Below are 14,476 nucleotides of genomic sequence, written 5' to 3'. Positions count from 1 at the left end.
AATGTTCTTCAAAACTTCTAATAGAATTAATCATTTTCCACAAGAATTTATGGCCGTTTTTTTTGTTTGAAGGTGCACCTCAATAATGGTATGAAAATATAATGAGGGATTTTTTTGTCAAGTGCTGTAAATAAAAAATTTGAAGAAATATCCAAAGTACATGTTTATTAAGAATTATCTTGTTAATACGAATTAATATGAATTCAAACATAAAAGCGTGTACTGTGATCATATGAACACTCTAGGCGTTAGGATTTAATATAAGAGTTAGCTTATAATTCACTTTATTAATATAAGGTTAACAATAAGTTTATATTTTTGTGGACTTCCATCTGTTATATTTTTATTAAATTGTTATGAACAGAGAACAGCAAATGATGCTAAAACATTGAAAGGATCCGACATTTTATGAGGATTAAAAATCTAGATACTGTCCCAAAATACTTCATCAATGAAAAAAGTTGTAACACAACATTGCAAAAATTGGAATTTATGGTACAACTTTATCATCAATTACTATTGTTGCAAATAGTTGCCTACTGTTTTGAACATGGAAAAATTAATAAGTTTATTCGTGTATCATTTTAGAATACTGAATTATATGCTAAAAATTGAATGTATTGTCAACTGAACCTTCTCTACCCCTAATATTATTTTATCTAAAGAAAAGAAGTAGAAAACATGTAAAGTTACGATTTCTGCGTTTTGATATGCTATTCAATTTAAAACCTTGATAATCAACACTTTACTGTAGTTTACTGGAGATACTTGGTCTACATACATATGATTATTTTCATATACAAGGATTTAATATATAATTAAAGCAGTAATAACTTGGGATGACTTATGTTTTGGAAAAATACTCGGGAAACCAAGTATGAACATTACCAAGGTCCTGCTCAGAATAATGGCTTGTGTACTTGACATTAAAAAAAATATAGAAGAAATAATACTTCTAATTTAAGAAAACTTGTTCACAGTAAATGAGTAACCGCTAAAAGGAATAAATTAAGTGTAACCTACGTATAACATGAAACTGTAACCCGTAATTTCAAAAACTAATATATATTCAATAGAAAAAAAGGCTGCAAAAATATGATTACTAACAATTATTAGCAAGTAAAGTGACAACAAGTGTATTTAAAATTATTGAATGGATAAAAGTTTCTTTTTAGCAAAAAATTTCAAAAGAGATCAGTAGGCAATTACTTCTGACTCAAGATGAAGCTGTTATGGATACTTCTTGTTTTCACTACAATTTTTGTGCAGGAGCAATGTTCAGCACGTATGTATTAATTATTAATTTATATATTATCAAACTTGATTAGTTTGCATTTTATGAAAGAAAGAGTTGAAAGCTTTAAATTGTAATTTATTTATATTTTATTCCCCACTTTCTGATTACATTCAAACATCATTTTAAATGAAATCTCCAAATCTTTTTAAATAAAAACTTCAAATCTTTTTAAGAAAATGATTTAGCCTTAACTAATTGAGTGTTTTTTTATTGTCTTTGTATTTTATCTACTAAACATTCTTATGATTTGACTTTTACTTTCCAGAACAACATTGATTTATAGCGAATAGAACATAATATTTTTAAAATTATCAATGGTATTGCCTCTTTGTTTTTTTGGAATGAGTAAATTGAGTAAAATAATTAAGGAAAATAAAGTTTAAATTAAAAGTAAAATTGCCCTTTTTCAATGTAATATCTACTTATAATATCCCCTTATTTAAAAAAAGGATGTAGGTAATTGGACAATTATCATCTAACTTTAGGTCTTTTTTTATTTGAAAAAAGGTACTGTGAAAATTATTATGTGGCTTAAGCACCAGTTTTACTACTAGAAAATATTCTTTTAAAACTTTAAGTACTTTAAATCGCCAATTTTACCTAATCTAAGTATGTCATTGATGACCTTATACACAAATTGTGTACACTCTATGGACATCAATGATTTTGTTCCACGGAGTCAAAGTATACAAAAACAATATACAATACTTTATTTACCCAACATATGATGCCGAAATGTAATTTAAAATACTTCTACATACTTTTTAGACCAATACATTTTCTATATACGCCATACTCCTATCATATATTTACAAAATTTATCTTGTGCCTACACTGCACAAGGCCCAACATGATTTTGAATTATATTCTTCTCTTGAATTTATGTACGTTGGTAATGAATTATATTGAGGACATTTTACAATATCTTAAATTTCTCCTCAAGTTTTGAATTTTTATAATATATATCAACTGATCCATAAGAATTAATTTTTAATTAACCAAATGATAAAAGCCATAGAAACAATAATCCAAAAGTAATACAACTTCAAATACATGACTTAATCATAACAAAAAGTTCGTAAAAATAATAATGCAATCGTGAAATAAATATGCTTTATTGACATTTCAATCTTCCCCAATCTCCATTCCTAACTATTTTTTTAAATAAAACAAATTATTATTTTTTATTTAAATCAAATAAAATTCTATGTAAATCTGCATTTACATTCATAGAAATTATCATTTTCTGTCAAGACAGTAATAATTGATGATATATTATACTTTATATTGTATTACTTAGTTTATTGGTTTAATTTTCAACTTTTTTGGTTAGTGCCAAAAAATTGCTTTGCTGTTTGAAAATAATGATTACAAAATTTCATTTTGTACGATTTCATCTTCAGGTGGCACATTTTGTTCAAAGTTTTGAAAACATTTACTAATTTTTTTTATATACACATTTACCAGATTTTTTTAAACTTTAAATTTTGTTAAAAATGCTAGATATTTATAAAGTCCCAAAATAATATTTACGAGCTTTTTTTAGAAGGCCTTTTATCTTGCAAAAATATTTAAATTTCTACCAAATTTTGATATTCGCGTATAAGGCGCGTTTCTTTTAATACTTTCCAATGAATAGTTTAAATACTACCCCTAATCAAACTTTAAAAATCAAACAAGTCTAATATACATCTATACACCTAACACTGATGATGACCGATGAAGGGGTACTTTGTACAAGAATGAACTATATGTGTGTGGTCATTATGCCCTTATTTTAACTTATGTACTTATTAACTTTACAAGGTTTGATATCTTTGATGTAATTGTCTGAACTTCAAGTATTACTCCATAACAGAAATAATATACATTTCTGAAACGGTATAAAGAAGTAGATGATCGTATGAAACTATAGATGGGATTTTTTTAAAATAAGATTTCGATAAAAAAAATTGCATAATTAAATAAAAAAAAATCAGATAATTTTAATATACAAAATTAATTTCATGATCAAAGAGAAAATTAATCCAGTCGCACCGAAAGTAACATCAGGACCCTTAAAATCACCCACAACAACTACTACAACCACAACAACAACTACAACCACAACAACAACTTCAACAACAACGACCACAACAACGACAACAACCACAACTACTACTACGACAACTACGACATCAACTACTACGACGACGACAACCACTACAACAACCACAACTACTACTACAACCACAACCTCTACTACGACGACCACAACAACAACGACGACCACTACTACAACAACCACAACAACAACTACAACCACAACGACGACGACGACAACCACTACTACGACGACCACAACCACTACTACAACGACGACCACAACAACCACTACTACGACGACCACAACAACCACTACTACTACAACCACAACGACCACCACAACCACTACTACGACGACCACAACCACTACTACAACAACGACCACAACAACCACTACTACGACGACCACAACAACCACTACTACTACAACCACAACGACCACCACAACCACTACTACGACGACCACAACTACGACTACAACTACAACCACAACCACACAACAACCACTACTACGACGACCACAACAACCACTACTACGACGACCACAACAACCACTACTACTACAACAACCACTACTACAACAACAACGACAACCAGTACTACGACGACCACAACAACTACAACAACCACTACAACAACAACAACCACTACTACAACAACCACAACTACTACTACAACCACAACAACAACTACTACAACCACAACGACCACCACAACCACTACTACTACAACCACAACAACCACAACGACGACGACCACAACAACAACATCTACTACTACTACAACCACCACCACTACAACAACAACTACTACGACGTCTACAACAACAACCACTACAACTACAACCACAACGACGACAACCACTACTACGACGACCACAACAACCACTACTACGACGACCACGACAACCACTACTACTACAACCACAACGACCACCACAACCACTACTACTACAACCACAACGACGACGACCACAACAACAACAACAACCACTACAACTACAACCACAACGACGACAACCACTACTACGACGACCACAACAACCACTACTACTACAACCACAACGACGACGACAACAACCACTACTACGACGACCACGACAACCACTACTACTACAACCACAACGACCACCACAACCACTACTACGACTACCACAACCACTACTACAACCACCACTACAACCACAACAACCACAACAACCACAACAACACTACAACAACTACTACTACAACAACGACAACTACGACGACGACCACTACTACAACGACCACAACAACTACAACAACAACCACTACGACGACAACCACAACGACCACCACTACAACAACAACAACTACTACTACTACTACGACTACCACAACAACTACTACGACGACCACTACGACGACAACCACAACGACCACCACTACGACGACAACCACAACTACTACTACTACGACTACCACAACAACCACTACAACGACTACTACTACTACAACCACAACGACCACAACTACAACAACAACAACTACTACGACGACCACAACAACCACTACTACAACCACAACCACTACTACTACAACCACAACCACCACAACGACCACGACCACAACAACAACCACTACAACGACTACTACTACTACAACCACAACTACAACAACAACAACTACTACGACAACTACAACAACGACCACTACTACAACCACAACGACAACTACGACGACGACCACTACTACAACGACCACAACTACGACAACGACCACAACAACAACAACCACTACAACAACAACCACCACAACAACGACAACCACAACTACTACCACGACCACAACAACAACCACTACAACGACAACCACAACGACCACAACAACCACCACAACGACCACAACTACAACAACTTCGACCACCACAACTACAACAACTACGACCACCACAACCACCACAACGACCACAACTACAACAACTTCGACGACCACAACTACAACAACTACGACGACCACAACAACCACTACGACGACCACAACAACCACTACGACAACCACAACAACTACTACTACGACAACATCTACAACAACCACAACGACTACGACAACAACAGCCACCACATCAACCATTACAACGACAAAAACTACATCGACTACCACAACAACGACTTCTTCTACAACAACAAGTCCAAGTAAGAATGTACCAAAATCATAATCACTCTTATTTTTTGAAAATTTATTATTAAACTCAACCTTAGTTTGTTATTCAACCAATGGTCAAAAATGTGTTTTCCCCTTCAAGTACAAAGGAGAAACTTATGATAAATGTACAACTGCTGAAAATGGAGGGACACCATGGTGTGCCACTTCCGTATATGCAAGTTTAGAGGCCAATGGTTATGGAAATTGTGGTTCTGATTGTGAAAGTAATTATTATAATTCTCACTTTTATTTGCTATTCATCTATTAAATATATTATTCTTTATAACCAATCAGCTGAACCAACGCCATCGCCCACAAGTAAGCAACATTCATTAAACTTTAGAATATATTATTATTCATCACTTTCTACCATTTCCAGCATGTCAAACTTCAACTGGAAAGGCGTGTGTTTTCCCCTTTGTATACTCTGGTCAGACATACGATAAATGTACAGCTGTAGATAATGGTGGAACTAAATGGTGTGCCACTTCTGTTGATGCCAATAAGAATTATCAAGGCTATGGAAATTGTGTTGAGTCCACATGCAAGGGTATTTATTATAATTTGAAACACATGCAAACTATTATAATACAATATTTTAAAACTTTAGTTTGTTCTTCAACCAGTGGTAACAAATGTGTTTTCCCCTTTAAGTACAAAGGAGAAACTTATGATAAATGTACAACTGCTGAAAATGGAGGGACACCATGGTGTGCTACTTCCGTATTTGCAAGTTTAGAGGCCAATGGGTATGGAAATTGTGGCTCTGATTGTGAAAGTAATTATTATAATTCTCACTTTTATTTGCTATTCATCTATTAAATATATTATTCTTTATAACCAATCAGCTGAACCAACGCCATCACCCACAAGTAAGCAAAATTCATTAAAGTTTATAATATATTATTATTCATCACTTTCTACCATTTCCAGCATGTCAAACTTCAACTGGAAAGGCGTGTGTTTTCCCATTTGTATACTCTGGTCAAACATACGATAAATGTACAGCTGTAGATAATGGTGGAACTCAATGGTGCGCCACTTCTGTTGATGCCAATAAGAATTATCAAGGCTATGGAAATTGTGTTGAGTCCACGTGCAAGGGTATTATTAATTTGAAACACATGAAAACCGTTATAATACAATAATTTCGATCTTTAGTTTGTTCTTCAACCAATGGTAAAGAATGTGTTTTCCCCTTTAAGTACAAAGGAGAAACTTATGATAAATGTACAACTGCTGAAAATGGAGGGACACCATGGTGTGCCACTTCCGTATATGCAAGTTTAGAGGCCAATGGTTATGGAAATTGTGGTTCTGATTGTGAAAGTAATTATTATAATTCTCACTTTTATTTGCTGTTCATCTATTAACTATATTATTATTTATAACCAATCAGCTGAGCCAACTCCATCCCCCACAAGTAAGCAACATTCATTAAACTGTATAATATATTATTATTTATCACTTTCTACCATTTCCAGCATGTCAAACTTCAACTGGAAAGGCGTGTGTTTTCCCATTTGTATACTCTGGTCAAACATACGATAAATGTACAGCTGTAGATAATGGTGGAACTCAATGGTGCGCCACTTCTGTTGATGCCAATAAGAATTATCAAGGCTATGGAAATTGTGTTGAGTCCACGTGCAAGGGTATTATTAATTTGAAACACATGCAAACTATTATAATACAATATTTTAAAACTTTAGTTTGTTCTTCAACCAGTGGTAACAAATGTGTTTTCCCCTTTAAGTACAAAGGAGAAACTTATGATAAATGTACAATTGCTGAAAATGGAGGTATACCATGGTGTGCTACTTCCGTATTTGCAAGTTTAGAGGCCAATGGGTATGGAAATTGTGGCTCTGATTGCGAAAGTAATTATTAAAAATCTTACTTTTTTAATTATTTAACTATTAACTTTTTTATTATTTATAACTAATCAGCTGAGCCAACTCCGTCACCCACAAGTAAGCAACACTCATTAAACTGTATAAGATATATTATTATTTATCACTTTCTACCATTTCCAGCATGTCAAACTTCAACTGGAAAGGCGTGTGTTTTCCCATTTGTATACTCTGGTCAAACATACGATAATTGTACAACAGTTGATAATGGTGGAACTCAATGGTGTGCCACTTCTGTTGATGCCAATAAGAATTATCAAGGTTATGGAAACTGTAATGTATCCACGTGCTAAGGTTTGCTCCATTTTATTTAAATTGGTTTTAATTAATACATACATATCCTTCCAACAAACAAATATATACCCACTTATAGATACATTGATGATTTTCAAATGAAAAATTATAATAATAATTATATTATTTTATTTCTTGTAGGTGTAGCAACTATAGTGGAAAATAAATATTTTATTATTTGATTTTTTTTTCTACCTTAATGTATCATATAAATAAATTTGTTTTTTCCATTGGTGTCGAATTAAAATTAATTTTTAAAGCATGATTACATATTTTATTTTTATCTTTTGAATGCATATATATTGTATCTAATAAGTCTAATTACAACCGAATTTTAAGTGTATTGCTAAAATAGATTCACCTAGTAATTGTTATTTAAGTATGACCGTAGTCAAATTTTTTCGCTTTGGTTATTTTTTTTTTTTTGAATCTTAATTTATAGAATTCTCAAACCTTTTTAGTATTTACAAGTCGTAGAAAAATAAATTAATTTATATATATGTGGTTAATCCTTAGCAATATTTAATAAATTTATCTACACTTTTCATTAGTATATGTTAGTTCATAATTCCTCAATAAAAATAATGTTGGATCTTGACTTTCCACCTAGCTGTGTTTGTCACTTTCTTCACAGCTTTGAGCTGTTCTTAATCATTCGACTACCATAAAAGGACCTCATCGCTTTTACTCATTTTCTACAGGCTAAAACGATCTAAAAATAGAAAAGACAAATACAGATAAAGGAAACACACATCCTGGATATTATGGGCCTATAAATGTTATAGACGTTCCAAATACTCCAGAGAGGGAGGATTCCTCTGATGTGACATCCTTGTTGAGAGAAAAAGGTGATAATTCTCAATTTTTCCAAGTGGAATAGAAGAACTCAATGTTTATATTATTTGAATGAGTTAATCCAACTTGTTATTACTCATTTCTATGCAATTATATAATTAAAGGTTTTTTATTGAATGAGAGAAAATTATTCTTCATTTGTTACCGGAGGGATACCGAGAAATGCAAAAAAAGGTTGAAGTGGAGCGCAGTGAGAAGTAACTAATAAGAGTCAAACCTTCACTTCTTCTTATGAAGTATTCTTCATTTTTTCTATTCTCTTTCTCCCTTCATTTTACGACATAAAAATTGAAAGGTTGCGTTAAATATACACAAAAATTGGTCAGGGAAAAACTGTACATGACAAAAAGGGGAGAGGTGTAGAGTTTTTTCCCCACCCTTCAGTGAACCGACCTTAAATTAGTGTTGAAATTCGGTTCAGCAACTTTTTTTTTGGGTTCGGTCTTAAAAGGTTTCAAGAGATACTTGAATTCGGAGTTCTGTATTTCAGAAGGCACCCCGGGATTTACATTCATCCAAGCTATTTCTGTTTAAACTTTGAATGACGTCATTACACATTACACGTCGAAAACACATATGTCGTCATAAACAATTTGTATATAAAATTGGTCGAGATCGAATGTCAAATAAAATCGACTTTTTTGACACAAAACTAGACCGAATTATTCCTTTGTACTGATCAACACCAAATTTACCTTTGGAACGATCTAGACCGACTTTTTCTTTGAAACTGGTCTGGACCGAACCTTTTAATTTACCAAATTATTTCGGCTCAAAAAAAATCATATTGGTCTCAGACTGGTCTTAAATTTTAAAACAGTATATCATACAGCGGGGACATACAACAATTGACGTAATTTTACACAACACTTGCACCCTCAAGCAATCTTTAACTCTCTTTTCCTATATCTTTCCCCTCTTTTCTTCTACGTCTGTCTCTTTTTTCAACCTTCATTCTTTGTTTCCATTCCCATCTATTCAGCCCCGCAACTCAGACACCCTCTACTAGTTAGTAGTACACAAGGATGATCAAAAACACTTAGATAAATAAGTGTTACGAGATTATAAAAGGAAAAACGGTTGTTACGTGTGTTCTTTTTTCATTTTTATTTGCTAAACCATTGGTTTGATAACGTCTACCTTGAATAAAAATCTATATTTACCTAAGTGTAATATGGAATATAATTAATATTATTTGTAAAATGCCTTTAAAAAATTTCACCTACGCCTAGACTGCAATTAATGGTATATTTTTTCATTTGGCTATCCTAGACAAAAGCCTTTTGATCCTCTCTTCAACTTCATGTTGTGTTCAAGGGATTGTTCATTGTGCAGATATCTGGGATAGTGACTACATTAATTTTTATCTCTATACATAAAGTCCTCCAGATCTTCTACGGAATTACCGTATAATTGTAAATGAACTAAGATGTCCCATAAACAGACATAATAATAAACTGAAAGAACCAGTGATGAACAGAAAGTGCAGTAATCCAAAGCTCTTTCATTGCAATTCTTAAGTCAAACCCTCCTTAGTCAACTCTGTTTCATCTTCTACTCAAAGTAAACTTACTTGATGAGAGTTATTGAGTGTCCTAAATATAAATCATCTCATAATAAGAGTATCGATATTCATCTATAATATCAATTTAACGATGAATACATCAAGTCAGACTTTAACTCTGATCTCACAAGGATGCTTATTGCATGTAATATAACCTTATCAATTGCTAATCATCTACGTTCAAAAAATTTATGGAGAAATACAAGGGTAAACATATCCCTTCCCGAGGAACCATCATTAAATTAATGGAGGATGTTGTTATTGATGTCATTTATAGAAATACATATAAAAATGTTTTGAGTCATCCACACCAAATGACGATCAAGTTATCAGTAAAAAGTATTTACGAATATCGAAATGGAACTCTAAATTTTGTACTATCTCACAGTAAGTATTCAATTTTTTTTTAAATCTAACCCTAAAATATAATTCTATTTTAGCCAAAATTATCAAGAATTATGATACACAACTCATTAAATAGCAAAAACAACATCTTAAATGATTACAACAAAGGGGGTAGTACCTTTGGATGGTTCGCAACTAGTTTGTCTGAGACTAGTTTCCTCACTTAAAGACTTGGATATGATCATTAGGTTTTCCAATATTACATAGTCATTAAATATTACTTTTTTTATCACTTAAGGCTTAGCTATGGTTGATAGGCTCCAAGAAATGGTGTTCAGAAAACTCATAAAAGGCAAAAACAACTGCTTAAATGGTCACAACAACGGGGGTAGTTACATTGGGTGTAGCATTATAATTAGCGATTGTGTATATCCTTCATGATAATAGTATGTTGTTATACACGCATAAATAAAGGGAAAAAAATCTTTTGATGCTCTTAAAGAGTAATATCGCCGGACATTACTACATAATTAGCTTTTGCTCTAAATCCATAAGATGTATTTATTTCTAACATTTTTTTTATTAGTATATATTTATTTTCTAATTTTATGATTTTGACATTTACTTTATTATTAATAGTTAGTTAGATTTCCTCGGTGGAGATATATCTATCCTGTGCACAATTGTATATAGCAACTTCCACATGAAGAAGAGGGGTCATTATCTTTTTGATTAAACTCCACGTCTCGCTTGTGTTTTGCAACCTAAAGTTATGACATATTTAACTGGATTCCGGTGTCAGAACAAGAAAATATTATTTGGATCAATCTATTATTTAAATATTCTGTATATATAATTTATTGTTATTAGTTATATGATTCCAATTGTTTAATTTTGTATATTTAACATAAATGTATGATGGTCTATTTTTTATTATGTAGATTATATTTAATTAAAGCCTTCTTTTTTAAACTTGGAACTTCAAATATATTTCGAATACTCTACTTTGTCGTTTCATTAGCTATTATTCTGAGAATAAGGTTCATAATGAATTCCAATTTCATGAAGTGTGACGTTATAAAATCTACTGTAACGGATAAAAAAACTTCGAAGTCAATTATACGTTGTATATCTTCATTAAAAATTTTGCTAATAAATACTTTCGTTATATCCTCAAAAATCATAATAAAGCAGGCAGATGATAATCACATAAGTATTTTAAACAATGATACCATATGTATTTTTCCCCCTTCTCCTTGCACGCGTTTTTCTCTACAATATTATCAACTTTAAGAATAACATATACATAACTTCTTCCTCTTCTTATTTATTTATTTTTTTTCATTTTCTATGGAGCTATTTGTTGTTTTTTATTCAGTTCTCTATCGACTATCAGTATATAATATTATATTAATATTGAATAATCAAGGCGGGAATTGATAACGTTCTTGATAGAGGAAGATATTTATTATTTTAGTCCATGGACAATGATAGCATAACTATAAGTATATTTTCTCTTTTCCTCTCACGCTTTTGTATCCTTACCGAAATTATCAACCTTAGGCATGACGTATCAAGGGAAAAGAGGAATCGACATCTGAAAACAAAATGTTATGTGTATTTTTGTGTTAGCGAGGTAACGCCGTGATATATTTCTTTCTCTATGGTTATAGTACAAGGAATACTAAATCTACTGGATATGAAAGAAAAATTTTGCCCTCACACAAAGAGGCTGACTTCCTCTGATCCTGTAACTACCAAAATGGGGAATGACGAATGACTTATGAAAATTGATTGGATAAATATATCCAACTCGTTACAATGTCTCATGATCATAAATTAATCAATTTCTTAACTTATCCTAAGTTAATCAATTTCTTAACTTATCCTAAATTAATCAATTTCTTAACTTATCCTAAATTAATCAATTTCTTAACTTATCCTAAATTAATCAATTTCTTAACTTATCCTAAATTAATCAATTTCTTAACTTATCCTAAATTATATTTATCCTTTTAACTTAACAATTTCAATTTATACCTAGACGAATAAAAGCTTCAATAAATATTGCTTTCGATATTCAATTAGGAAATAAAAACATTAGTTTAAAATTAGTTTTTATTTAGTATGTAATGATAGTTAGTAGGTTAATAATTGATTGCCGTTTAAATACAATTATGGAATAGTACAGATATGCATACATTACAAAAGAAAACATACACATGACAAAGAACACGACCACAACATGTGCTACTACAACAGAAATTAACCTTAAGTCCTACTTAATTTGATAGTTATTATCAATAATTTGTTTCCTTTCTGTACATTTCATAAATTTAAGAATACGAAGATCTTCATCCTCTTCTTTCATGGCTTAGTATCTCTCATATGAGAGCGATGGACATCTGTTAATAAGATGGTTTCCGCTTTGTGGTTCTTCTACGCAAATATTGCACATTGGACTTGTATTTTTCCATTTGCTCAGATGGGCCAAAGATGGCCCATGGCCTGTGTAGGCTTGAACAGGTAAGTTCATGTTTTGACACGAAAGTTTGACAGTCTTTTGTTTTTTGTTTCTTCACCATGTGATGTGTATGTTTCATTCTTTGGTCTTCCCTGTATCTGTTGCACCAAACTTCGAAGAATAAGTTTCCTACCATCTTCTTTATGTAGGTAGGAGGCGCTCCAACGGACAAACGATTTTAACTTACAGTACCACTTTTTGCAAGGTAGTCTGCAAATTCGTTCCCTAGAATATCTGAATGGCCTTTGTACCAATCGAGATATATCTTTATTTCACATTTTCCGATGTTTAATATTCCTTTGCCCTTCTTTCCTGTATTACTTTTTGCAAAAGGATTTAGAATAGCAGTTATTACCGATTGAGAATACGATCGAATTACTACGTTTTTTGATGGATTGTCTTGGTTAAGAAGAGCTACCACTGATTGTGTGATGGCAATGATTTCTGCTTGGAAGACCGATGCTTCGTTATTTAATGATGCTGATGATTGATGAATTAACATGTCACCTCGAGTGATAGCCCATCCCGTACCTTTGTTTCCTTTCCAATCTTCGTAGCTTGCCCTTGTATGTAGAGGTCGATGGGAGTGATGGTAAACAATTCCTATATACTTGTTGTTGGTGTATAATCGGAGGGTATGAGTAATGCCAAGGAGTAAATTTCTCTCAATTGTGGTGAATTTCCTTATTAAACTTTTCTTTGCAATAACCGTGTGCCCCCATACAAGACACTCATATGTTATAGTGGGTCTGATCATGGCTTTGTAGAGCCAGAGAACTTTTGCCCTATGAGTGCCCTTAACATGTTCCATATACACTTTGCAGGTTTTTCTTTCATGAGTTCGGTTCAAGTGAGTCCTTGATCAAACACCATAATTCATTTTGTTGCATATTTCATAACTTTTCCATCCATTTATAATCAGCAGAGCTTATTTTTTAAATTTGAGAAATGGTGAGCTCTGAGGTTCGTAAATTTTCCCTTTTAGGCTAAAGCCATCGAAAATAAATTTTGAACGGTTTTGAAATTTTCTTTAGAGGTAGCATTTTTTTGCTTTATGTCTATCTGTCTGACCGTAAAAGAAATGATATCCATAATTACAATTTATGTGTAATTATTAGCAATGGTGAATTTATAACTTGAAGTAGATAGAACAGTTTATGGGAGGATAAATTTGACCTTTTTTCTATAAAAAAAAACTTTATAACCTAAATTAATTTTATATATACAAAACCTTCGTAGTAGTCGTAATTAAGAACAATTGTTGGATTGTCTTAGTTGAAAGTTCTCATTTCAGATCAAGATTATTATGATATAAGCATAACAAATATCATAACTTAAACAAAAATAATATATTTATTCGTCAATGATAAACCTTTTAAATATTTTCTATAACGTATTAAAGTTCTTTTAATAAATATTGCAAAATACATATGT

General features: G+C 32.2%; 1 protein-coding gene across 1 annotated transcript in view; it reads left to right on the top strand.

The window, feature by feature from the left end:
- The window catches only part of LOC121122944 (uncharacterized), a 91,071-nt gene that overhangs the window by 37,949 nt on the left and 38,646 nt on the right, over positions 1–14,476 (top strand). Inside the window, exons 3-12 of the mRNA XM_071890751.1 lie at positions 4,732–5,537; positions 5,604–5,771; positions 5,842–5,865; positions 5,927–6,097; positions 6,158–6,325; positions 6,396–6,419; positions 6,481–6,651; positions 6,709–6,876; positions 6,947–6,970; positions 7,032–7,202. Of these exons, the coding sequence (XP_071746852.1) occupies positions 4,732–5,537; positions 5,604–5,771; positions 5,842–5,865; positions 5,927–6,097; positions 6,158–6,325; positions 6,396–6,419; positions 6,481–6,651; positions 6,709–6,876; positions 6,947–6,970; positions 7,032–7,202 (1,895 nt within the window). The remainder of the gene's footprint in view (positions 1–4,731; positions 5,538–5,603; positions 5,772–5,841; positions 5,866–5,926; positions 6,098–6,157; positions 6,326–6,395; positions 6,420–6,480; positions 6,652–6,708; positions 6,877–6,946; positions 6,971–7,031; positions 7,203–14,476) is intronic.

Source organism: Lepeophtheirus salmonis, chromosome 8, assembly GCF_016086655.4.
Source record: "Lepeophtheirus salmonis chromosome 8, UVic_Lsal_1.4, whole genome shotgun sequence".
Taxonomy (NCBI): domain Eukaryota; kingdom Metazoa; phylum Arthropoda; class Copepoda; order Siphonostomatoida; family Caligidae; genus Lepeophtheirus; species Lepeophtheirus salmonis.
This window is presented reverse-complemented; position numbering and strand designations above follow the sequence as displayed.